This window comes from Pagrus pagrus, assembly GCF_965226575.1.
Source record: "Pagrus pagrus genome assembly, chromosome: 24".
Taxonomy (NCBI): Eukaryota; Metazoa; Chordata; class Actinopteri; order Spariformes; family Sparidae; genus Pagrus; species Pagrus pagrus.
In genome coordinates, this window is record NC_140206.1 from 5,397,751 (window position 1) to 5,423,435 (window position 25,685).

The 25,685-nt window shown below is 45.6% G+C and overlaps 1 protein-coding gene across 12 annotated transcripts in view; it reads right to left on the reverse strand.

Moving 5' to 3' along the window:
- The window catches only part of unc80 (unc-80 homolog (C. elegans)), a 42,511-nt gene that overhangs the window by 2,626 nt on the left and 14,200 nt on the right, over window positions 1–25,685 (reverse strand). For 2 of the 12 annotated variants that reach the window (XM_084346992.1, XM_084346997.1), the window contains 48 exons: window positions 24,262–24,425; window positions 23,569–23,667; window positions 23,136–23,344; window positions 21,022–21,128; window positions 20,667–20,820; window positions 18,363–18,535; window positions 18,070–18,282; window positions 17,856–17,991; window positions 17,057–17,190; window positions 16,800–16,977; window positions 16,484–16,693; window positions 16,315–16,412; window positions 16,022–16,225; window positions 15,828–15,935; window positions 15,557–15,695; window positions 15,155–15,336; window positions 14,936–15,067; window positions 12,698–12,884; window positions 12,396–12,527; window positions 12,170–12,313; window positions 11,741–11,841; window positions 11,565–11,651; window positions 11,293–11,476; window positions 11,066–11,160; window positions 10,832–10,921; window positions 10,532–10,633; window positions 10,255–10,435; window positions 9,909–10,174; window positions 9,400–9,534; window positions 9,174–9,312; window positions 8,812–8,908; window positions 8,553–8,723; window positions 8,378–8,470; window positions 8,075–8,293; window positions 7,716–7,946; window positions 5,927–6,050; window positions 5,721–5,846; window positions 5,505–5,628; window positions 5,209–5,415; window positions 4,950–5,134; window positions 4,699–4,864; window positions 4,214–4,393; window positions 3,983–4,130; window positions 2,608–2,664; window positions 1,553–1,634; window positions 841–946; window positions 492–512; window positions 45–238 (listed from right to left, as the gene is read on the reverse strand). In XM_084346992.1, coding sequence (XP_084203118.1) covers window positions 45–238; window positions 492–512; window positions 841–946; window positions 1,553–1,634; window positions 2,608–2,664; window positions 3,983–4,130; window positions 4,214–4,393; window positions 4,699–4,864; window positions 4,950–5,134; window positions 5,209–5,415; window positions 5,505–5,628; window positions 5,721–5,846; window positions 5,927–6,050; window positions 7,716–7,946; window positions 8,075–8,293; window positions 8,378–8,470; window positions 8,553–8,723; window positions 8,812–8,908; window positions 9,174–9,312; window positions 9,400–9,534; window positions 9,909–10,174; window positions 10,255–10,435; window positions 10,532–10,633; window positions 10,832–10,921; window positions 11,066–11,160; window positions 11,293–11,476; window positions 11,565–11,651; window positions 11,741–11,841; window positions 12,170–12,313; window positions 12,396–12,527; window positions 12,698–12,884; window positions 14,936–15,067; window positions 15,155–15,336; window positions 15,557–15,695; window positions 15,828–15,935; window positions 16,022–16,225; window positions 16,315–16,412; window positions 16,484–16,693; window positions 16,800–16,977; window positions 17,057–17,190; window positions 17,856–17,991; window positions 18,070–18,282; window positions 18,363–18,535; window positions 20,667–20,820; window positions 21,022–21,128; window positions 23,136–23,344; window positions 23,569–23,667; window positions 24,262–24,425 — 7,014 coding nt within the window. Of the gene's footprint in view, window positions 1–44; window positions 239–491; window positions 513–840; window positions 947–1,552; window positions 1,635–2,607; window positions 2,665–3,982; window positions 4,131–4,213; window positions 4,394–4,698; window positions 4,865–4,949; window positions 5,135–5,208; window positions 5,416–5,504; window positions 5,629–5,720; window positions 5,847–5,926; window positions 6,051–7,715; window positions 7,947–8,074; window positions 8,294–8,377; window positions 8,471–8,552; window positions 8,724–8,811; window positions 8,909–9,173; window positions 9,313–9,399; window positions 9,535–9,908; window positions 10,175–10,254; window positions 10,436–10,531; window positions 10,634–10,831; window positions 10,922–11,065; window positions 11,161–11,292; window positions 11,477–11,564; window positions 11,652–11,740; window positions 11,842–12,169; window positions 12,314–12,395; window positions 12,528–12,697; window positions 12,885–14,935; window positions 15,068–15,154; window positions 15,337–15,556; window positions 15,696–15,827; window positions 15,936–16,021; window positions 16,226–16,314; window positions 16,413–16,483; window positions 16,724–16,799; window positions 16,978–17,056; window positions 17,191–17,855; window positions 17,992–18,069; window positions 18,283–18,362; window positions 18,536–20,666; window positions 20,821–21,021; window positions 21,129–23,135; window positions 23,345–23,568; window positions 23,668–24,261; window positions 24,426–25,685 lie in introns of all 12 variants that reach the window. The other 10 variants (XM_084346994.1, XM_084346999.1, XM_084347001.1 and 7 more) reach the window with 10 other exon arrangements.

Here is a 25,685-nt window from a genome sequence, read left to right on the forward strand (position 1 = left end):
CCTCCAAAAAAAATAAATGTTTAATGACATATCTAACGTCCCACCTGTGTGTTCGCAGGCCCGTGCAGGTCCGCAGTGACCGTGGCCGACGAGGCGGAGGGCACCTCCAGCGTCGGGGACTTCGAGAGGGCAGGACTGGCCTTCCTGCCCTCGGCCGGAGGCTCCACGGCGCCGGGCGTGGACGGCGTCTGCCCTTGATTCTCCGTAAAGGTCACCGACCTCTTCTGGTCTCCATGCGCTGTGGGCACACATGCACAGGCGCACGTGGTGAAAAAAACCGACAGCGGCCGCTAGCGACGCGCTAACACATCAGCACCACCAAAGAGAGTGGAGGCAGGGACGGGACAGGAGGGGGAAGGGTGGAGGCAGGGGGGACTGGGAAAGGGATGCAAGACAGACATGCAGAGCGCCCTATTGGGTGAGGTTGCAGATATAAAAGGGGGCGGGCCGTTGCAGGGTGGAGAGGAAGGGTTTTAAGGGTCGTGTCTCACCTTCACAGTCCAATAAAGTTTCTTTATTTCGAAACAAAAGGCATGAGACAGAACAGAGTGAGAAGAGTCAGTCTGGTGACAACAAACAGCATCGGAACAAAGACAGAGGTTGTGAACGGGGAGGACGGGTCAGTTCAAGTCAGCACACACACATTTCAATCAAGACGATTAACGGAATTCATCGCTTAGATTTGGCTCGTTGTGTGTTGATCTGAAGTGCAGGGTAAGTTCGGTTGTTTCTCAGTGACATCACCATTTTGTTAAAAAAAAAACGTTAAGACAGACAAACGTGTTTTCATCGTCACTTCTCTACATCCACACACTCAGATGAGACACGTGTTGCCGTTACCCAGTGGTTTGTTCTTGGGCTGGATGCTCCTGCGGGTCGTGGAGAGCCTCGCTCCGGATCGACCACGTGGTTCAGTCTTCGGGATGGACAGCAGGGGGCGACGCAGCTGCAGGGACGTCACAGTTGGGTTTCAATACATGATTTTAACCAAAGTAAGAGTCATAATCATTCCTCTCAGTGATTTATTTATTTATGAGGACAGAATTTAAAGGTGCATTTTGTAGTTTTGGGGAAGAAATTTTAATCTGAAGAGAAAAACTAAATAAACTCATACAGGATTTTTTTTTCTTTTCATGTAACGTCTTCATTAAAAAAAGAAGTCAGCAACTGAGAATTATTCCATCCGTCCATACATTGGATAAAAGTGAATAAAAGTGATATTAAATAGAATATATTGGAAAATATGTTTGTGCAATATATAAAATATGCATATTTTTTGTCATCATTTGTTGCAGTTACAGTTGAAGATGTTGTGTTTCCTTATAAAAGAGAAATTCCTCTCTTGGCCTTGCAGAAATGACATCTTTCCACTATGTTTTTTTTTTTTCTTTTAATAGCTTTTCAAAGTTATTTAAAATTATTTTTTATAGGACTGGCACTCCTCTAATTATATCCTCGTGTTGCGTCCTCTTTACCTGTTGTATTATAATTGTTAAATAATAATAATAATAATATAATAATAAAACATTATAGAAACAGTGGATCACCACACCTGTCTGAGGCCTCGCTTTCTCCCTAACGGCGGCTGGATCAGGAGGTTCTGCTGGCCCGGTTCGCTCTGCACGCTGGCGACCCTGGTACAACCAATCACATGGACACACAGACACGTACAAAAACACACAGAAACACATCACCACGAAGCGTCCGGAAGCTGTGCCCCGCTTATACTGACCACATGTTTGACCACAATACGACCGCTGCTACTCTACTGACTCACTCACTCACTGCACGACACACACAGTATGTTTTACGAGACACCCAATCACAGTGCAGAAGAGAACAGTGCTGCTATGATTCGTACACTGAAAACAACGACAGGGGGACAGTAGGGGCTGGAGCAGCAACGGCGACAAGAGAAACTTGTCCGTTTTAATCAAAATTTCTCCCTTTAAATTATTTGATATCAAACCGTGAAACCAAATTTTGTTCCCCAAAAACAAGAACTGTCTTTTTTAGTTATTTTTACGGTTGCCACCCCAGTTCCCCCTTGCCCCTACAGATTGGTATCCAGAATCGGACGCCCAATTTGATCAGCGAGAAGCCTGATAGACACGTAAACAGTATGAAACACCATGGCACCGATGGGAGAGAGGCTGACTTTGTTGATGGCACATCAACTGTAAAGACCCACAGCTAACAGAGGAGAAACAGAGGCAGAGCTCACCGGCCCCGAGGCTGAGGGGGCCCCTTTTTTTTTTTTTTTTTTAGGATGGGGGGAGGAAGGGGCCCGGTTAGGATAGCACAGCAGATGAGCTGAGAAGATGAGGGGTCAGTGTGGAGCTCAACAGGAAGTGGGTGGAGGTGGGGGGGAGGTAGGGGATAGAGACAAGGCACACTGGACCCACACAGAGCGAAGATAGAGACAGGTAAGTGAGGGGGGGGGGTGGGGGGAGGTGTGGCGGGCCGAGGCGATTTGATTGGATGTGGATGAGTGATCAACGGCGAGGCGGCCAATAGAGGAGGCCGTCCCGAGGCGATGCCCCTCCCGCTGGCGGACAGATGCAAGAACGCACCAATGGGAGACACACAGAGAGAGGGCCACTGTACCTAGAGAGGTTACCCTCCTGCAGAAGGCCCTGGGACTCATCTAGCACATTGGGTTCACTGTAAAAAGGGGGGGCGGAGGGGGGAGAACGGGAGTTACGGGAGTGTAGTGGAGAACCGTTAAGTCCCTGAGCCCCTGGAGCCGGGGCGGGAAGCCCGGGCTCTGACCAGAACTTCATTTCTTACCAAGAGTCTTAGCTACTTCACAATGTTGAGACTGTCGAGTAAAAAACAGTATAAATCAACAGAGATATACAGAAAAAAATGACTGTGGTTGTGGGATATGACTGGTTGATCCATTTTTGAGAATGTTAAAGGGACAGTTCACCCCAAAATAACAAAAAAAAACCCCACACATTTGTCTTCTTACCTGTCGTGGTGTGTGTTCATCCAGAGTTATGGAGAAAACCACCTCTAGAAACACTTCATGAGGTCCTAGTTAATAGGTAATGAGGCCCTTGTGAGTGATTATGAGCTGCTTTTTAAGATTAAAAATGCATCTTCACTCCTGTTTATCAGCCCGACTGCAGCAGCGCATTAATGTATTGCAATGTTGACTGCTGACTGAAGACATCACAGAGAGGCGAGGGTCAAAAAGAGAAAGAACCGAAGTCTTTGGTGAGTGCTGAATTCAGTGAGAGTTGACCTGAATTTAACCACAAAGCCATTGCTTAGTCGCGTTATCTTACAACTAGTGTACAGTACAGTAAACTAGCCGGCTGGGGCGGCTAGACACTGCATGAGTAACGCGAACAAACACAAACGATCCTGTGGTCAAACTTTCCTCACTGCTGGTGAACACACCATTAAACAAACACCATTGCTGATCTGTAAGGTCTCGCCCAACTATTTTCTTTCCTTGTCGCTGCACAGAACGGAGCGTGTATCTACTTAGAAATTAAAGGCTGGCGAACATGAACTGAGCCAGCCAAGGATGCAGCTCGGCTGAGGAGAATTAATGTCGACATCCCTCGCTGTCATAACTACACATCTCTTGTCCAAGGTCTGTGGATTATCACCACAAGCCGAGTGCAATCCAGTTCCACTACATTCGAGAGAAGGCAGACATCTCTACGGTCGATATCTCCAAAACACAGCCACTCGGAACGAAAAAAAAGAAAAGAAAAAGAGGACAACTATGTGTTTTTGATTTTGTGGTGAACTGTCCCTTTAATTCAAGATATTACATGAACAAGCCCAGATTTGATCATACATGAACAGTTCTTGAAGGCATCGTTGCTCTGGAAACAGAAATAACATCATTGGTTGAGTTCGACCTCAAAACCAAAACTCTTCCTGTCTTTAAAAGAAACTACGCTCGAAGTAAAGTTTCTTGTGCTTGTTTGTGTGTGTGTGTGTGTGTGTGTGTGTGTGTCACCTGTGGCTGGGCAGCATGGTGGTGCGGGGGGCCTCGGGCTGCGAGGCCGCCGAGCCGGTGGCGTGGCTGGAGAACCGGCGCTGCGCTATCACCCTCGGCAGGAAGGCCTCGTGCTCGCTCACCACGCTGGGGATGCTCATGGAGTCATCTGGGGGGAGACGGAGACGGAGTTCAGTTTGAATTTCTACGAACATGAAAGAAAATCGCAAGTAAGATTTGAATGTTTCTGACTCTCTTCATCGTCTTCGTCGGTCCGGCTGAGCGTGTCTTGAGAGGGTTGCCGCGACGGTTGGCTGTCCTGCTCCCAAACTGTGCCGGTGCCGGTGTTGGAGCGCGACATTGTGGCCAAACTGAGGCGATACGCTGACGTGGAGGTGCCCACCGTGCTGATGGACGTCTTGCCCTGGTAAGCTGTTCGGTTTGGGCGGGTAAAACAGAGACACAGAGGCTTGAACAGTCGAGTTAACATTCAGAAGATTATAAAGGACAGTCCCTCCAGGAGGTTAGGATGTCGTGATCACAACAAATAACGCAAACGCAACCAATCTTGTGAATTTCCACAAAACTGACCGATCATTGTAGCTTCCAGTGACACAAACATCTCACAATTAACAAGAAAAATGTTGCAACAATCCCTAAAAAAGCTAGTAAAATCCTGGAGGGAGTGAAAAGACAGTTTTCAACGCCAACAATTCAAGAATTGCTGTTTGTCTGACCGGAGCCGCTGTGCACGGCCTCTTTCAGGATCTTGAGTTCATTGTTGAACTCTGCAAACAGGGAGCTCTTGCACAGAGGTCGCGGGATGAAGCGACGCTCCAGCTGGTCGGCGATGTGGTGACGCGCTGTGATCTCCTCCTGGGAGTCAGCGGGCTGGGTCAACAACTAGACGGACACAAACATAAAGTATGGATAAAGTAAGGAAGACGAAGAAACAAAGCAAATGAGCGAAAGAGGAGAGAGACATTACCTTGCACTGGATGAAAGGTCTCAGCAGGACGAAGATAGGGATTCGGGTTCGGACAATGAAGTCGATGAAGTCCCAGAAGGCCAAGCCGCCCACCTTCCTCAGAGCCATCTCCTTCACCTGCAGGCTGAGCCGGTACCACTGGTTCCCCAACGAGCGCTCAAAGCAAACCAACACCACCTTCAGAGCTGCGGGAGAGAAGAGGATGAGAAGCAGTAGGAAGAAGAGAGGCTACAAAATGGCGTCACTTGTCATTCGTTACCCAGATACGCAGCCTGGCTGGTGGACTCGGCTAATCCCTCCCTGCGCAGATCCTTCCCGGTGTCGCCCGGCGTGGAGCAGTGAGCCGGGGAGGCGTCCAGCATGAAGTTCTTGGTGCGGGAGGTGGAGATGATGCGGGGAGGCAGGAGGATGTTGATGACCGTCTGGAGGAGGAGGAAGATCTCGGGCTGCTCCAGGTGGGGGCTGTCTGCAAAGGGACATTAACGGGAGATGTTTACATTTTTTTTAGCTATTCTGTTTTTCTGTTTTTCTATTCAGATGCCTCTAAGATTTTACCTTTGCTTCCAGAGCCGACTGTCAGCACGAAGGGAATGAGCAGATTGAGCAGCATCCCCTCTCGCCTCTCCTGATTGGTGAAAGGTGAGATCACATGGCTGAGAGGAAAGTCTTCCTTCAAGGCCTGGGATAGAGAAAAAAAAAAGCAAGAAATTAAAATTGTGCACAACCTGGTGTTGCTGATCGAGGAGTCAGATGAGTCGAGATGAGGCCGACCTGGATCTGCAGGGCGACCAGTCGGACCACCGCCGTGCTGAAGGGCAGCGGAGGGGACAGGTAAGGGCTGAGGTGGAGAAGAGGAAGTCCGTCGGCCACGCTGGAGGGACCGACCACACCCATCACCTGACGACACACACACAAACACTCAGAGAACAGGATTTATATAGAAGCATCTGTGGCGTCTTGTGTGCGTGTGTTCGTACCAGGTTGACGCAGACGTTGATCAGCGAGCGAAGGTGCGGCAGGAACGAGATGATTGGCTGTCGCTGCAGAGTCAGGCAGATCCCCTCGATCAGGCTGCTGGCCGCCTCCCACTCCACCTGCCTCCTGAAGAACACACACCCAAAACAGCACCAACCCGACACCAAAATAAAAGCACATCGTCATGAATTTAACAAAGATTAGAGCACAGATGCCTCATTCATGTCATGTGGGATGAGACAGAAATTATTATTTCCGTCTCATCGGCTTCTTGTCAAATGACGTGAATGCAGCATGAGATCGATATTGAATGTTTAAAATCTATTATCTTTTCCCCACCTTGTATGCACCACCTTTCTGAGTGTAATAAAGGCCAGACTGACAGCGAATACAGTTTAAAGCAAAGCTCACAGACATAGCCGGCTAAACACTGCAGCAACAGATCCTGGTGTCGAACACACACCTGTGACCAGAGTTCACTCTGAGCCAGGCAGTCTCACGTCATGGAAGAGGACGCAGGTTTGCACTTATTTATTATTTTTTGTATGTATTTGAACATTTTAATATTGGTTATGTAGTTGATTGTCCTTCCTTCCTTGTAATTTAAATCTTTATTTTTGTAATTAAATTTAAATGTCATGTTTTGGGTTTTTTTTGTAAGGATGCACTGATGTATAAGTTGTCAAATACTGTTATTTGTATCGGCAAATATTAGCAAATAATACGTATTTTTCCTGGTTTGTGGAAGACTTAGTTGCACGGATTTGGCAACAAGGTCTTGGGGTATTCTCCCAAGAAAGTCTTCCAACCATTATGGACTATTATTTTTACCATAGTAGTGTACAGAAAGTTGGAAAAATCTACAGCAGATAATCCCAAAAACCTGCAAAGACATCAGCTTGGGACTTACTAAATCAAATTCTTTATTTCCCTGGCACAAAACGGGGAAAAACATGTAAAAAACAAAACAAAATTAACACAAAAAAAACACAATCTGTATCGGCAGTGGGCCAAATTATCATTTGAACCATCTGTATCCATCCAGAATTTACAATCAATGCTTTTATGTATGAAATGTGCTGCACAAATAAAGTTTATTACTAATAATCATTATAATTTAACTTAATGTACTGTATGATAGGGCTGCAGCTATTGATTATTTTTCATTATCAATTAATCAGCCAATTGTTTTCACAATTTATCTATAAATCGTTTAGCCTAGAAAATGACAACATTTTTTGAAAAATTACAATTTGCTAATTTTCGCAACCCAATTGCTGGAATAAATTGTTGCAATTCCAGCTCTGCAAAACACGTTTTTGTTGAAACTTTACATTTCTTTAGCTTCAATTTAAATTGTTTTGCTGCGATAACGCTGTGCTTATGGTTTGGTGAGGGTTAGTCACAAAAACACTTAGGTTAGGGTAAGGAAAGGATATTCTTTTGCTTGAAAATATCCAGTTCTGTCGCCACAAACTCATAAAAAAAAGTATTTTGTAAAATCTGCATCATCTTTCGTGACACAAGACTGGACTCTGGTTTAGAGGGAACACTGCCGGTGATCCATTGTTAGTTCACACACCCTCACATGTCGCATTTGACTCCTTTCACACACGCACGAGTATCTGCACAAAAACACAGCACAGCAGCACCTACGGTACAGCACCCACGAAGGCAGCGCTACAGACGACAGTGCCAAGAAGCCGTCTATCTAATGTACACACCACGGCACCGGCACAGCACGATACACTCACAGGGAGACAGAGAAAGAAGTGATCGTATTCAACAGACCTGGTGCATAGTGCCTGTGGGCGAGCGCACCTGAGCGTTGGCATCTTGTGAATCTTGTTGAACATGCGGTCCAGCCTCTTGAGGATCAGGATGAGGGCGGGGCGGACGGCTTCGGACGACCAGTCGGTGATGGGCAGCATCTCCATGATGTAGCGGCGCAGCCCTCGGCTCTCCATGGTCAGGGTGTCGTAGGGCGCCAGCTTCAGCAGGGCGTGGGCGATCTCCGCCAGCCTGGAACAGAGAAAAAGCTTCAGTGTTATGTGTTGATTACTTTCTCGATGAATTAGTTTGACTTTTAGTTCATCATGTGTCAAAAAAAGACCTCAAATCCTTTGAGAAACTTCCTTGAATCTAATCACCTCATGTGGGACTTGATGTCTAGCAGCTCCAGCGCCGTGACCCGCGGCTCACCGGCGACGTTCTGCAGGATCTTGAGTCGCGGTCCGCAGTGTTTGTAAAACTCGGTGCAGATGTTTAACAGGGACTCCCGCGGCCGGCGGAACTCCTCCCTGGCGATGCGCTCATCCAGCTCCTCCCTCGGCATGCCTTGACCCTCCTCCAGCAGATGGAGGTTGTCCCTGGGCACAGAAACATGCATACTCCAGAACTACACTCTCACCATCTATTCCAAAGTCATCTCCTAAAATTGATCATGTCCTGACCTGGTGTTGACCCCTCCTGACATGGCATGGTTAGCTGTAGTGCCGCCCTTATGGCCCTGATCACAGCGGGACATCTGGGGGGCTGTCATCGGCCTGTGGAAGATAAAATCGTAAGGATTGTAAGGACACCACAACCTCATGCACAAAAAATGGGATAAAAACTCCAGATATCTACCTTGTGAGTGCCTCCGAGCTGTAAAGGAGGGCCTGCAGGGATGTGGCCAGGGCTGCGATGGCTGCGATCTCATCCCTGGCAGCTGAGGCCGACTCCATTGTAACCGTGTTGCTCTTCAGCTTTTGTAGGTGGCAGGGGACCAAAGCCTCCAGGACCATCAGCATCTGGAGACTGGAGAGACAGACCGTGAAGCCGACAGAAAAATGTTGAAAAGCAGATAAAATAAGAGGGAAAGATAATCTTTGGTATGTTTCTGCACCTTCTAAAGGATTCAGGGGCGTAGGCGACCACAGTGACACACAGCTTGATGGCCTCGCTGATGGAAAAGGCCAAGTCCTCGTTACCGTAACAAAAATCTGCAAGAGAAAAGTACAATTCAGGAACATACAGGTCACTGACAAAACAGTATGAGCAGGATATTTAGAGTTTCATTAGTAAGAGTGGGTTCTTGGCTTATTTGATGTAAGATATGGTTAATTAAAGATTAATTCAGGTATCACAAAAAACATCATAACTGATTGATAAGACAAAGAGTAACCCTCACATCAAGATATTTAAGTGCTCCCTTCCTGACTTGGCCCCTGAAAAGACAACAATACTTGTGTGAAAGTGGAAGTTTACCCAGAGAACGTAGAGGTTTCTCAGCCTTAACCAGCTCCAGAGCATCCAGGGCGTCCTGGGTCTCCCCCTCTAGAGACACCAGCAGGTCAAACAGACACTGAGCTGACACTCCTTTAGACAGACCGGTGCTGGTGCTGGTCTGGGATGGGAGATAAAGACACTTACTTGCATCCAGGAATATAAAAACAAAAGGTACGTAAGCAATATGTGTGCTCGGTGATCTTACTGTGAATTCCAGCAGCGGCGCCACACTGGCGAACAGCTGCAGGATGAAGGGTTTGCGGTGGAGGATGTAGAACTGCCGGCAGCAGAACTCGATACCCTGCCTCAGTAAAGGGTCGCTTTCATAGTCTGCATAAACCTGACGTAACAAAACAGACCGGACTGATTAATATCTCATATCTCCCTGTCACACTAGATGCATGTTTGTAGCAGCAAACTCAAGACAACAGAGTACAAAGCTGGATTTCTTGACCACTAAAATGTTGAGAACCTTCAGGGCAACAGAAGGTGTTGTTGCATATCACATGGCATCAGCATAGATGGTTTGCAAAACAATTACAAACGTTTTCAGGGTGTTTTCCAAGATGCCATATATAAAATGGTGTCATCGGCATACAGATGTACTGCTTCTAACATTTACACCTAACTAATTTATAAAAGTTGTAAAGAATAATGGTCCTTGAGTTTAAGTTTTAATGATGTAACTTCAGCTCCACCAGTGTGGTTTCTTACCTGCAGCATGGTTGGCAAGATCCACTGGTAACCGCTCAGGGAGAAGAGGTGGTTGAAGTGAACGGCGGTGTTGATGGCGGTGGCTGTGTACTGCCTGAGGAGGGAGCTGTCCTCGGGGTGCAGCAGCAGCGCCCCGTTGAAGACGTTGAGAAACAGCATCATCTCGTCGCCCCACGGGTACTCACTGGGCATGCCCAGAAACATTTCCTCCAGTAGCTTGATCCATAGCACTTTGTGAAGGGTGTCCAAACCAAACAGCTCCTTACCTGGAAGACGAGGATATGGTGGTAAAATACATGATGATTTGTATTCAGGTGTCAGATGATACAGTTAGAGTCCGTCTCACCTGGTGGCTCGTTGAACAGCGAGAACTCTGCATCGATGGCTGTTCGCGGGAAAGAGGGCAGGCGGAGGAGGTCTTCCTGCAGCAGGGAGACGTGGGATTGCTTGTGCACTGCTGGCATGTGCTGAGTGAGGCTGATGAGGAAGAGGACCCGGCCAACTTCCTCTAGTTTACGGGAAAACACCTGGAAGAAGAACGGAGAAGGGAAAAGAAACAGAATGAGAAAAAAGTACACACTAATTGCAAAGAGTCTTTGTGGTCACATTTTAAATGTCCATACTTGTTTCTGGATCAGCTCCTGTCCTTTTTCAGGTAGCATGTGGACCAGGTTAAGCTGTGGAGATACTGACCTCCGGAAGGGGTAGATGTCTCTTACGTATGTCTGGAGGAGGCAGATAGCATCACATTTTTTTAGATAATTCAGCAGGGGTTTGGACTGCAGTTGGTAATTTTCTCAACGAATAAAAGGAAACTAAACCCTGATATTAATCCGAAAACTTAAAAATGACCAAATAGGTTTTACTAGGCAACGAAAAGCATTTCAAAATGGCAGCTCAAAAGAAAAACCTAATGCGTCTACCTTGCTGTAATGGATGAGGTTCCATCGTTTGTCCATGAGGAAGTAGTGAGCCGATCTGGCCTCGGGAATGTTGAAGAACTCCAGACACTCCTGGTCGGGGAGAGAGGAAAGATCCATTTCCATTTTAGGCCACTAAACATTTCTATCATACCGTATTTTATAGCAAAATGTTGTACCTTTTATTCCACTTATTCCAACTTTAAATTGTTTTAATTCCAGGATTAGTTTACTTACCTTCAGCAGGGCTTCAAACTGAGTGTCTTCATGGACAGGAAGTTGTGTCGGGATGTCACATTCGTTCTGTCCGTGCACGACCAGTGTTTTGGTTCCTGCATCGACAATACATCAGAGAACATCAGTCCATGCATGGTCCCAAAACACGTTACAATAGGATAAAACATCCAGCAGATATGAATTACTACAAAACCAATAATGTTGTCGAGCTGTATCAGTAAGTTCACCTGGCATGGATGCAGTAACCAGCAGTTTGACCTCACACTGCTCCTTCTTCATGGTCTGCTTGAGGTCCTTGAAGAACAGCCCCTCCACGTAGCCGACCACCTCCCACAGGAAGGTCAACGTGGCCGAGATGGCGTCCATTCCCCACTCGCATGGGGTCCGCACAAAATACATGATCAGTCCCACCTAGGAGGCATGGGTTTCGAGATGGTTAACAGAGTTTAAAGAGAACTGAAGATGATAAACAAATAAAGATAGAAGTCCGTTGCTTCACCAGGTAGTTGAAGAGGATGTGTGATGTCTGGGCCGGCAGATCTCCGATGTTGAGCAGGAGCTTCCTCAGCATGTACATCAGTTCGTCCTGGCATTACAACACAACAAACGCAAGTCATGTCACATTTCCCATTTTTAAGCCTTTAGCTGTGTTTGGGTCTTCATGTGTTCACTCACCTGTCGGTTGCTCACTGTTAGTTTTTCCAGGAAGTGGCGGAGAACCAGGGCCGGATCTTCAATCAGGCAGTTCCAGAGGATTTGTTGGGCGACAGCACTCACTGAGGAAACATCGAAGGCAACATGTTTAATTGCAAATACAGAATGTATGGAAGCCCAGCGAGGCAAGTCCGAAGTCCCTGCCACAAGGGGGCCCATGCTCTAAAAGGTCTTTCTTTTGGCTATAAATGTATTTTAGTTGGCGCTAACCTGTCATTAGCATTAGCTATAACTTGTGTTTAGAGCGTATGAAGAAATTAAAACACCTGGAAGAAAACCTGAGTGGTTTGAGTCCTATTTACAACATGGAGTAGTGGTGTACTTGAGCCTCATGTGGCCAAAATGAGTATTTACAACAACAAACATGGTGCCAAAGATTTTTCCTCCTACCAGCAACACCATCCTCTCGAACCTCCCCGTCCTCCATGAGGTGCACTATCGGTAGGACTGCAGCACAGATGCATGCTGGGAAGACGGCTTGGGGCGGCTGCAGCATGTGGTGAGTCGGTGTGTGTTCTGTTGTGTTCTCCTCATCTGGACAAAGGATTCAAAAAATGGGAGATCAGCTCAAGTTTTATTTACTGCTCTTGTCATCAGAGACTTTGAATTTTCTTACCTTCGGCGCTGGCCAACGAGCGGACAGACCACACGGAGCCTCGGCGGAAAGAGTAGTTCCTGTGGGAGTTGCTGGAGGCGCAGGAGGGGCTGACGGACAGACGGCGCGATGCCAGGTTCACCACTTCTTCTGCTGGCGGGATCAATGTCCGACACGACCAGAACAGATACAGGAAACACAACGTGCTATCAGGGCACAGAGCTTTCAACTCCTACCAACTTCTGTATTTACTAAAGACTGAAGAAGTTTGACTTTAAACTCATTATCTGTATATCATATGCTTGTGTGCCCGGCAGCCCCACCTTCTTCCTCCTGCTCCGGCGGCGGGCTGCACGTGGGCTCGTAGCAGGCCTCCTGAGCCACGGGGATGGCCGTGATGATGCTGGCCTCGCGACCCAGACGCCGCTTCTCCTCCTCCTGCTGCAGGTTCTTCAGGATGTGCTCGGCCCGCTGGTGGGAGCGCGACACCGCCCGCGCCGAGAAGGATTTCTGGAGGAAAGGCGAGCGTGGAGGGTGGATCAAACGGCACAGACGTAGAGCGGCAGACAGGATGAGGGAATGCACAAATTAATTGACAGTTTGAATCTTTTCAGGAACGCGTGTGCACAGCTACTCTAGGCTTACATCCGAGGAGCATTTTCTAATGTAAAAATGACTAGACAACACATTAATACAGTAACTCTCCTCCAGCACATTGATCTCATGCTCTAATGGGAACCCCGAGCATCATGAAGAACACTGTTGAAGTTCTGAATAGATAAAGATTTCAATCATGACAAATTGTGACAAACTGGAATTAGGAGAATTTACTGTATCTTGTGTACAGTAAATGCCTCACAGCATTCACACAAGCGCTCATACACATACATAACCAACTAGGCATGATATGAGGAAACATACACAGCAAAGTCATTCTCATCCAATGACCATGCACAAACGGCACAACACACACAAAATGTCTCAATGTCTGATGCATGCTGTTATTTTTGTTCTTTGAGCAAGTGCTAGAAAGACTACTTGGTGTTTCAGTGATCAAGATGCAACTCTCTGAAATGACCCATGAAACTGCCCCCAGCTTCTGATCCATGATGAAAACCTACAGCTAATAAAAGAAACACTCGATGGAGGAAAACTTTCCCGCCTGTCGTTAATGATCGGAGGGTAACAAGATGCATCAGCACAAACATCCGGGACAGAAATACCAACTTACTATGGCATGGACTGACTGAATTAATGTGGAGTACTAAAAACAAAGACAGTCGATAGATAAATTACAGAACAGGTGCTCGCAGGTCGTCATCAAAGTCTATTCAACAAAGTCTGATAATCATGCTTTTCACAAAAAAAAAGGCAAGAAAGAAAAGAAAACACCAAACCACCTGTTTTACCACTAAAACTTATGAAAAATGTGTCACATGTGTTTTTCTTAAACTAGCAGATGTATTTTAAAGCAGCAAATTATTAGGTTTAAAGGGTTGTTCATGTAAATTATGACAAAAAAAGGCATATTTCTTACCTCTGAATGTATCAAGCCATGCTGATAGTTTGTCCACATTTTAAGATATATGTTAAAAAGTGCCTTAAACCTGCATTCTTTCTCTCGGCCAGGAGGGGGCGCCTCCACTGGTTGCAAAAAGGAGTCAGATTATATGGAAGTTTATAAGAAAATTACCCTACTTCTCACTTGATTTATTAACTCGGTGAACAGTTTCCTAATGAGTTTATGGTCTCAATCTCTAGTTTCAAGTCTTCTTCAACACAGCAAGATGTTCAGTTTGTAAATGATGGTCCCGTGTGCTTTATAGCAAGTCGCTACGACTCTGGCTCAAAAAAACCAAGATGCCAAACGTGAGACTTCAAAACGATATCATCTTACCATCTTTATTTAGCACGTTAGCATGCTAACATATGTGGATTAGCACTACGAGCAAAGTGCAGCTGCGGCTGATGGGAAAGTCATTAGTTTTGTATAGTTTCCTAATGTATACACTTTAATTATCAGGTCAAAATTGAAACAAAAACATCTCGTAGCTTCTTTTAAAATTGCAAAAATTTACCCTCAAGAGCAAAAGTCAGAGGATCGCCACAGTCAGAAGGATTCGTCTTCTGGAAGCTGTGATTGTTTCTACAAAACTTCAGAGGCAGAGGACGTATATTTGCTAACGCTGGAGCCACATAGCTAAAAAATATCGTTACTTTCTAGAAACAGTGTCCTCAGTCCTCTGGATAATCTCACAAAATCACAATCAGCATGGCTGGATACGACAGGTAAGTAATAAAATATGTCGTTTTTTTCGTGAATAGATCCTTTAATGTTTTGAACTAAAGTATCCTGGCTACCCAACCCCTGTTTGTGATGTCACATCCACTCGTGCAGACGTATAAGTACATATTAAAAGTTGATTCAGAAGTATGTGCATGCATCTTAACACCGCTAAATATAAAAACTCATCGCTTTTTTTTTCTGCTTGTTACATAAGTTATATTAGTAAACATATGTGCATATGAGGCGGCCCATGTGAACAGGTGCTCAGACTCACAGACTGGTCTTCATTGATCGGGTCCTGGACGCTGCCCGTGTTCTGGGGCACCCAGGGGGGGTCGAATATGGGGACACAGGGCATGCCCAGGATGGGAGACGGCAGGGTGAAGTTGATGCTGGGTGGAGGGATCTGAAAGAGAAGACACATACAGAACAAAATGGGTCAAAGATGAAATAATCTTGGTGTAAAACACGATTATAAAAGAGAAAAGTGTACCTTAAAGATCTGCTGGGCCCCCTCCTCCATGCGAGGCCACACCTGGTAGCGGAAACGCCACAGCGTGTAGAACTTGAGGATGGAGTTGATGCGCTGGCCGGCCTCCTGGTGATGAAACTCTGCCATCATCATCTCGGTCACTGCGTCCGGGACCTTCACGGCACACAGGAGGAACATGGCAGCTGGAGGGGATTCAGAGAGGACGAGGACGGAGATAAAAACAAGAGAAAAGAGGGCACGAGAAAGAGAAAAATGTCAGCGGTTAGACTGTGAAGCTTCTCAATATGTAGGACAAAATGTTAAATTGTCTTTTAAACCAAATAAAGTACATCATGATCTATAATCGAGGACATGGTCACAACACCCACGGATCGCTGCTGCACAGCCTGACGGCCGACTCACCGGCAGCAGCCGCCATATGTTCATCCACGCTGAGCAGCAGCTCCCAGGCTGCAGGCTGCACGTCCCCGTACATGTCGTCGGTCAGGATGGGAGCGGCTTTGATCAGCAGCGAGAGAGGAGCCGGCGACAAGCTCATTACCTGGAGGAAATGATATATTTCACATAGTTTTAAATGCTTGTTTACTTGTATTTTAGGTGTCTTACTAGAAAATGTACCAATCTCAGCAACAAACAAGCTTGTATATATCTAATCCTGACTTTTGTCAATTACCTGGTTGCGGATGTACTTCAGCATGCCTGTATCCTTCTTCCCTTCTGTGTTGGAGTCGGTGGGTCGTCTCTTCATGGACGGTGTCCTCAGGCAGGACTTGTCCGAACACTGTCGACACAAAGACTTCCATAAATCGCTGCGACAAAGACAGAAAAAAGGTATAAAACGGCACAGATGGACTGCGAGAGACCCACCTCTTTACTCTTCTTGGCCCGCGCCCCGATGTTCCCAGAGGTGCCGCTGTCCTCCCGCAGGCTGTCCACCGTCTCGCCGTACACGAGCTTGATGGCTCGGACCAGGCGGGCGCAGGACCGGCTGTGGTGCTGGTAGCAGCGCGGGTGGCAGAAGTCGATGTGGGTGCAGATGAAGCTCTGCTGGTTGCACAGCAGGATCATAATCTGTACCGAGACGGAGGAAGAGGAGTCAGTGTGGAGGAAGGAGGACATCGTACGTACAAATACACCTCCAGACATATCAGAGGACGTACGTGGAGCCAGGACATGTTGCGGTGGTAGTTGTCCTCTGCACCTCCTGAGCTCGGGCCCTCCGGTTCTATGCTGGGCTCACTGGTACTGAAAGGACTTCCTGAAAGAGGAAAGTATTTATTCGAGGACGTGTAAACATCATTGGATGGCAATGACTTGGCGATGTCTTACCGATGTCGGTGACAGTGTCCCTGCTCTGTGTTTGTGACAGCAGCCCTTCTTCGTTCTCGGACTCGGAGTCCTGCCGGGACAGCTTGGTGCTCTTGAGGCTTCCCGCCCGCCGGATGGACGACAGGGAGCCTCCTTTCTTTACTCTGAAGCTGCGAGCCCCTTTGATCTGAAGCAGCCGGGAGCCTCCGATACGAATCTTACGGATGGGCGCTGGTGAAGAGGGAAGCGGGCAGAGATCATCTAATTTATTTATATTATTAAGCAGACAGGGAAGCGATAACGCAAACAGCTCGCTCTGTGCGACACCTGATCTCACCTTGAGCCTCCTGCGTCTTCTTGTCGTCGCAGGTGGTGTCCGACTTCAGCGTGTGGCTGCTGCTGTTGAGGGAATCGTGTCCGTCCTCGTCGTCGAGGATGCCCGCGAAGCTGATCTTCCTCTCATAGCGATGGCGGCCGAGGTCGGGGTCCAGACGCAGGCGGCAGCTGTCCAGGTCCTACAGGGATTTCATTACAGATTATCAACGGCTGGACAGTGACAACATACAACGTATATTTTATGATTCGACTACTGACCACGAGGGGTTCAGTGCGCGGCCGTGGTAAGCAGGGAAAGGTCTCTCGCAGGAAAGTGGTGATCTCCAACAGCAGCTGGCAGGCGGCCATCTTCAGAGCAAACGGGCAGCCACACTTCGTAGGATTAACTGTGTCTTCAGGGAGGGAAAATATAAAACAAACGTATCAATAAAACAAAAGAAAAGGTCTTTTGTCAACTTGTAAAAGAAGAAGAGAACAAAAAAGTCAAAACATGATCCAGCTTGAAAGTTAAAGCGGATTCAAGCCGCCTCAAGTCAGAACAACAGTCGCGAAATTGAAAGTTTTCGTACACGACTTGCTGACTTTAATCATAAACGCAGAAAAATGGCAGACAAATGTAAATGTTTGGTTGATGGTAAGAAACTTTTTATAAATCAAAGTATTGTTGATCAGTTTTTTGGAGAGAACTAGATTAATTAGAGTTTCCACGTGATAGTCGAAGTCAAAAACGACTTCCCAACTCAGAAAATGGGAGCGTTCAATATTAATTCTCACCCTTGGAAACAGTAAAAACAACTCAAGGTCCACTTACTAGCTTTCAACCACATCTTGTTGTGTGTTTGTCAAAATCCAATACTTACTTCACATCATAATGCCAACGATGCTAACACAATCTGCTGTGGACGACCATGAAATGTGGCTGAAAGCACGAAAGTGGACCTTGAGTTATTAAATTTCACGTGAAACTTGAAGAAACATAAATTCAAACGCCACATTTGTGCAAAATGTAATGTTAAAATTAATATACTGCAGTTTTTCTGTAAAAAAAAAAACTCACTGTCATCCAGATAGTCCTCTTCCTCATCTTCTTTCTTCATTCTCCGTTTGGTCTCTTCATCAAAAATGTAACCGAGGATGTTGGCCGGACTCTCGCTGTCGGAGTGACAGAGCTCGCTCAGCCTTGTGCCGATTGCCTGAACGGATAAAACACATCTAGAAACACATCCTCACACTTATGAAGCCGTTTTATACAATCGCGCTCTTGAACTCACGTCTCCCCACTGGCAGAAATGTTTGGCGGCGTTCCACTGAAGCTTCTGGTTCCTCTTGTTGCCCACGATGGGCGACCGGCCCCTGGACAGGCCTCTCTTGGTGATGTTCACGTGGTGGCCCTTCATCCACTCCGGCCAGTTGCCGCGGTTGCAGCGGTGGACGAATCGCGCGCACTCGAGGAAAAGCGAGGCCCGCGCCACCACCGGAGCTTCCTGGAAGCCAACCAGAAGGTGAGATGAAGACGTGGAAACATTTGAGGGACGTTAAGAGAGTTTAATCTAAAAAAACGTACTAGGTCTAGGGCGGCGGCGAGGATGGAGGCGTCGGGTATCGTTCCCGGCTCGCAGCAGTTCAAGAGGAACTGGAAGCGCTTCATGCCCTGACGGATGGCGCCAAGATTCACCACGTTCTTGTTCTTCATGGCCTCCTGGCTGGCTGCTAGACGCTCCTGAAAGCCATGAGGTCCTGGAGGAAAGGTTTTTGAACGCAGAAGAAGAGAAGAAGAAAGTATAACAGCACGAGTGAAGAGATTTGGAGTTTTTTTGTTTGGGATGTATTCTGGCGTTCGCAAAAAAGTAAAGACTACATTTAAGACATTGCGTGAAGCAACATCACCATCCAGGACGATTAACAGAAAAGCACTGAAGAGCCACCGACAAATGAAGCTGAGTGAGAGATGGACACACAGCCAATCGGCGGAGGTTACACTTGGACTTTTCATTTCCAATGCGATAAAAAATCTCATGGAGGCCATTTTAAAGCCTCTTACACGATATATTCTTTACAGTTGGATCTACATTGAAATGACAAGTGTAACCGCGGCCGCACAGATTTAAAAAAGCTGTATGAACCGTTCTGTTTTTATCACTTGAATGAAACTCAAGGCTTTGGAAAATACCACCAGACGTCACCACAGAAGAGACGGAGAGAGCACTGACAGCGTCATGCTTCACAAAGCACAGCTCTACAGTAGAAAGATGGTTTTTTGGAGGTTATGAGTTTTATCCCCACACACCTCCTCTCCTCTCTTTCCACCGCTGAGTGGAAGAAAGAGGAAGGGGGGCTCGTCGTTGAAGAAAAGACAGGACGTGCACAGTTGGAAGGGGAGGGGATGTAGACTTGGTAAATACAGTACAACACACAGCTGAAGAGGAAGAAGTGGGAAGTGTTTTTACTTTTTTCACTGTGATGCCGAAATCAGCTGCTCAAATCTCAAGCCAGGGTCGATCGTGACCCGAGGAAGTGGAATTTTCAACACATCTCAGTGTGATCGTGTTTAGCTAGCTACAATATGTAGCATGTAGCATGTTACATGTCGTTGCACAGGTGATGTACAGAAATATGTTTCCAAAATGTCAATGAAAAACACTGCATTGATGACGCTTTGAGATGAAGGACTGACCGAAGAGCATAAGCACACATTAGTTTGGTTATTATTTGTTTAAGAAAATGCATTATGGAAGCATACAATTAGCTATGTTAGTTTAGTGAAGCTAACATAGCTTAACATAGATAACATAGCTAAATTAGCAAAAATAGCTTTTAAATACACAAAATAACTAAGTTAACATAGGTTTTAATTACCTAACTTAGATACATTAGCTAACATAGCTTTTAAATATCTAACATACAGTAGCTAAGCTAGCTAACATAGCATTTAAATACCTAACAATCTTTAGCTAAGTTACCTAACATAGCTTTTAAAAGTTAGCTAACATAGCTTTTAAATACCTAACATACTGTAGCTAAGTTAGCTACGATAGCTTGTTTATACCTAAGTTAGCTAACATAGCTTTTAAATACCTAACACACAGTTACGTTAACTAACATAGCTTTTAAATACCTAACATGCTGTGGCTAAATTAGCAGACATAGCTTTTAAATGCCCAACATAGTATGACTAAGTTAGCTAACAAAGGTTTTTAATACCTAACATACAGCTAAGTTGGCTAACAAAGCTTTTAAATACCTCACATACTGGAGCTGCATTAGCTAAAATAGCTTTTAAATACATAACACACTGCAAAGTTAGCTAACATAGCTTTTAACTACCTAACATACAGCTAAGGTAGCTAACATAGCTTTAAACTACCTAACACAGCTGAGCTAGCTCAGCTTTATTCGGTATTCAAAAGCAGATTTTAACTATTAAGTGTTTTTAATTGAGCAAAGGTGCATTTTATTGTAAATTAATTCAACTCTTTATTGGTAAAAGTATGATATATGTCAATTTATCAGTTAAAAGCTACATAGTCTTGCTTTAAAGTGCCACAAATGCATTGTTTTACATTAACCTTTTTGGAATATACTATATGGGAGACTGTTAATTTAGAAAAGTAGTTTTTTGCTTTTATAAACTAAACACTGATGGGTTGAAAATAATACATTCAGGCTAACAGAGTGTAGCAGGCAGCTATCCGGCGGAGCTGACATGGAGAATGGCGGAACGGAAGAGAACAGACCACGACTTGCGAGGCGAGACAAGACACGACACCACACGGACAAACAGAGGCAGGGACAGGAAGAGAGAGAGATATAGACAGAGGACGATGGGGCGTGGGTGGGCAAGGGGCACCCCGGGGTGGGGGAGGTCTACCATCTTTCTCTTCTGTGTGGTGAAGCTTGGATGGATTCCTCCTGCCAGACCTCCATTTACCGAGCCGCTTGAAGAAATTCTCCTCCTCGTCCCTGGCGTACTCCGGCCCCACGGCGCCCCCTTCTGACAGCTTCACCGCACTGGTGAACTTCACCTAAGACACAGATGTATTTGATTTTGTATCCAGCCACTGTTTAGTTTTATTTCCTGCTATTGCAGCTTTCAAAATAAAAGTCTAAATCCTCAAAAGCCCAGAAGAAACACCAAAAACTTATGCTATTGCTACTGCTATTGTAGCATAATACAAAATAAAGTATTTTTCACAGTATTATGGTTGCTGTTAATCCCCTCTGACCTTTGAACTCTGACGTATGAAGGACAGCCGATCCACCGAGCTGATATCCAGCAGGTCCTCGACGCCGTCGGTCAGTCCAGAAAGAGACGAGCGCTTCAGCCAGTTTCCTGTTGACACGTGGATAAAAGAAAAATGTACATCAACAACCAACATGGCAAAGGGTAAAAAAGCCAGAAATGTAGTGTACACACCGGGTTATTATGAAGGCAAGAACACATGCACACACACAAGGGTTGGGTAGAGTAAGCATTCCCTCATCGTTACTGTACGGGACGTTCAGGGTTTGTAAAGTCACAAAGAGTCACAGAGGTTCATTCAAAAATGATACAGAAAGGTACAAAACTATCTTTTGTTGCTTTGTTATAAGACGACTTAAACATATGACCCTTGTCGAGTGGTATTTGCAAATATGATTTCATACAAGGCTGTCACAAAAGTAGATACCAGATGGATGGAGTACTGCCATACGTGATACCTATAAAATGCAGATACTGCAATATGTTTGGATGATCTTCAACGAATGCAAGGTGAAGTTAGGCCTACAGGAGCTGTCTTGTATTTTTTAAATAGTTTGTTTTGGAAAAAATAAACTTCATTTTGATTTACAGAGCTTAAATGTGTCTTTGTTTTGCTGTGTGTCTGTCAATATTCACATTAAAACTGATGTAATCAATTAATCTACTATTATATATATACTATACTATATACTATAATACATTTAAAAACGTGGAAAAAGTCACTAAAATGGCTAACTAAATTAGCATTAGCAGGATTTTAACTAGCTGTTATTTCTAGATTTAGCTTAATTTATTTTTAAATGTATTAAGAATTTAAAAAAATAAATAAATTACCAAAATATTATGTTAACACACCTTTCAAATACTGAGAGTAAGTAAATTATTAGTTTTAGCTGGGTCTAGCCATGGCTACCACACCAGCTAGCTTTCACTTGATATAAGGCTAACTGTCTTGCCTAACCTCGGTAGAGTAGTCTTATTGGCTTGTTTTTTTTAATTATTATTAATTTAACTACCAGTCAGCTTTTACTTGGTACAACGCTAGCTTTCTTGCTGTAGCTTAGCCACCTAGTTAGCTGTAAATATAAACGTGTTGGTAGTATATGCCAGAGAGGAAAGTGTAAAGTGTGCCCTCTGCAGCAGCCTCCATCCATCTGATACCATCTGCAAATACGATTGGACCCAGGTCTGGGACACGGTGCACACTGGGAGAGATGACCAACACAAACAAACGTGACACAAACACTGTATGAAGATGGTTCCACATCCACATACGTAAGACAGAGAGAGTGAGTGGTAGGCGAACAGTCCCACGGCATGCTAAGGCACAAGAAGGAACACAAAACAGACCAAAGAGATGAAGTGACTTGGCCTCGCGGCAGGCAGTGCTCCGATGTCAGACAAACGAAACACATCATGTTAACGTGAATTTCAAGGCGACAGCTGGGACAACAAATGCAGTGAGGTATGGTCATGGAAATGCAAACTGGTACCAGATCTGATATTTACAAAAAAAAATGATTCTGTAGCTTTGTCAGGCACTGAAATAAAGTATCTCCCTGTCTGGTTAGCATTAGCATTTTTGTAGCTTTGTCAGGCACTGTCGCTTTGTCAGGCACTAAAATCAGTCATAGCTCCCTGTCTGGTTAGCATTAGCATTTTGTAGCTTTGTCAGACACTTTAATCTGTCAGTATTTCCCTGTCTGGTTAGCATTAGCATTTGTAGCTTTGTCAGGCACTTTAATCTATCAGTATTTCCTTGTCTGGTTAGCATTAGCATTTTGTAGCTTTGTCAGGCACTAAAATCAGTCAGTATTTCCTTGTCTGGTTAGCATTAGCATTTTGTAGCTTTGTCAGGAACTGAAGTCAGTCAGTATTTCCTTGTCTGGTTAGCATTAGCATTTTGTAGCTTTGTCAGGCACTAAAATCAGTCAGTATTTCCTTGTCTGGTTAGCATTAGCATTGTGTAGCTTTGTCAGGATCTGAAGTCAGTCAGTATTTCCCTGTCTTGTTAGCATTAGCATTGTGTAGCTTTGTCAGGCACTATAATCCGTCGGTATTTCCCTGTCTGGTTCAGACCTGTCTCACTAGTCTTACCTATCGGCAGCTTCAGCTTCTTGCGGAGTGAAATGCGTCGGGATCTGGAGCGGGAGCGCCGGTCGGTGGTGGTGCCGGAGTGGGCGGTGGTGCACTCCGAGGTGTCCTGCTCTGATTGGCTGCTGGTGTCGCTGGCGGCACTCTGCGACTTGAACATCTTCCTCCAAAAATCCTTCCTGCCAAGCAGAGCACCCGGGATCTGTTCATCACTGGGGTGAAGGAAGGTCGAATATGAATGTTTACGTACGGATTAAAACAACTTTTTTACATCTTTGGAGTAAATTTAACGTTTAGCACTGTGACTTGTTCTTTATCGAACCCGGCTGAGGGAAGAGTTTAACAAGTCTTTCCTATTTCGAGCAGAGAAAATGGCGGCCGGACTCGACATACGGTAGATGGTGCTATATGGACATGCTGTGAGGTGGACACTCACTGTTCGGGGGTCTGGGGGGGTCTACTGGAGATGTAGCTGCGACACTCATCTGCAGCACTGGACACCTGACCCTTCTCCCCGGACACACCCGCCTCTGACCTGCGCACACACACAACACGCACGCCAACACACAAACAACAGCGCTCAGCCCACCTAGTTCAGACACAGCCTGGACTCTCCTGACGGACTCGAGCCAACCCAGGTCTCCCATCGATGCTAACTAGCCGCGTTTCCATCGCAAAAAAAAGTTGCGTTTCCATCTATCAGCGCAAATAACCTAGGCTACATGGAGCGTCGTTTCATGTAGCCTAGCACAGGGTGTTTTATTTTGAAAAATTGCCAGGCATTTTCCGTCAACGCTTGATTAAAAAGCCTAAAATCAAAACTTGACCATTGGCCGAAGTATATAAGTATAGATAAAAACATTGGCGGTGCCTCCTGGCAGGGCTGCCGACATCAAATCAGTCACTCAAGCAGAAAAAACAGATGCAGACGGGACAGAAAGAAACATAAAAGAAATAAAAACAGCCAGCAGTGATGAGAAGCGTAGCTCTGATTTGTCAGAAAAAGGAGAAGACGACATATTGGTTACCACGTAGCAGGGGAAGGTTTTAAGGCCAACGTTCGTGGCCACTTCAACAGTAATGGACATGATGTCATTGAGACCATTTCAGGCCACTGATTGGCCACTACCTCCTGGGTCCGGGCTGCTTGGCCTCCTCCTTCTCGTCCGGTTTCTTGGTGGCAGTGACCTTCTCGGCGCTGTCCAGGAGAGCGCTCAGCGCCACCCTGCGGAAGACGTTTCCGTGGGCCTCCTTGATGAACTGCACCAGCTGGCGGATGTCACAGTACAGACCCTGGGAAAGAAAAGAGCGAGAGCGAGGGATGTGTGAGTCTGCATTAATGTCATAATACATGCAGGAAACTGTTGGTGTTGGTGTTTGTGAGCAGGCTTGTTTGCTGAGGCACCAGCTCCAGCTTGTGAGTGGGTGGCCTCTGATTCGGTGCCATATTAAAGCCTGTTTTGAGAAAGTGTGTCATCTTCCGCCAACGAACACACAAGTCACGCCAGCCGAGAGGCTTTCTAGGCACGGCGAGAGGCCACGCTGCCTCCGAGCTCTCAGAGGATTGATCCACATGGATTTAACAGGAACACGTGTGATGCTTTACGAGTGAGATGAGAAAAAAATTTCATTTTCAGAATAAAAGGTATATTTTAGACTAATTTAAGGACTCATTTGCTTTAAAATCTATATAAATATTGGAAGTATCCACGAGAATCTCACTGGCTTTAACTTTCAAGGGAATCAGAGTGTATGAATTTTCCATAAGTGGGTCAAACATTACCCATAATTCCTTTGGAAATCCACAGGGATGTTGCTACACAATCTACTGGGAGTCATATCACCACCAATCGGCTGAATCTCTGTACACTGGAAGGTAATTTTACATGTGAGTTACCCTACATGCTACATTAGCCTGCTAGCTAACATGTGCTGCAGTTTTGGCTTAAGTGTTGCTATCAATGGGTAGCTTGAGTAGCTATGTAGCATAACCATAAACTGCATATAATGTGTTTTATTTACGTAAAAGATCTTGAAAGTTAAAAAGTCCAAAGTCCGTAGCCCCGCCTTTAATTACGTGACTTTGTGACATCACACTTCATCACCATGTCACACATTTTGCATAATTAACGCCTGTATTCACAGTAGAAGTGACGCTAACTGGAGGCTGAAACCACGACAGAGCAGACCGGAGATGCGGTGATCGGCGCTGGCTCAGCCGTGTGTGAGCCGACCAATCAGAGAGGACTGGGTATTCGGGAGAAGGGGGGCCTTAAAGAGACAGGAGCTAAAGCAGAGCATCACTTTTTGAGCTATTAAAGCAAGTAAACCTATTCTGGTAGTCAAAGTCCCTCAGTTGATGTCATTTCTAATTAATTTCCAATAAATAAAAAGATATTAATGAAAAATATCTGTTCTAGCAAAGATCTGAGAATAGCTGGAGTTAATGTCTTTATTAATGGGGTGAGATTAACGACACTTCACATCCGATTCATCATGTATGAACCAGACTGCATTAGAGAAAATGAGCCATTAATAATTGAGCCACCACAT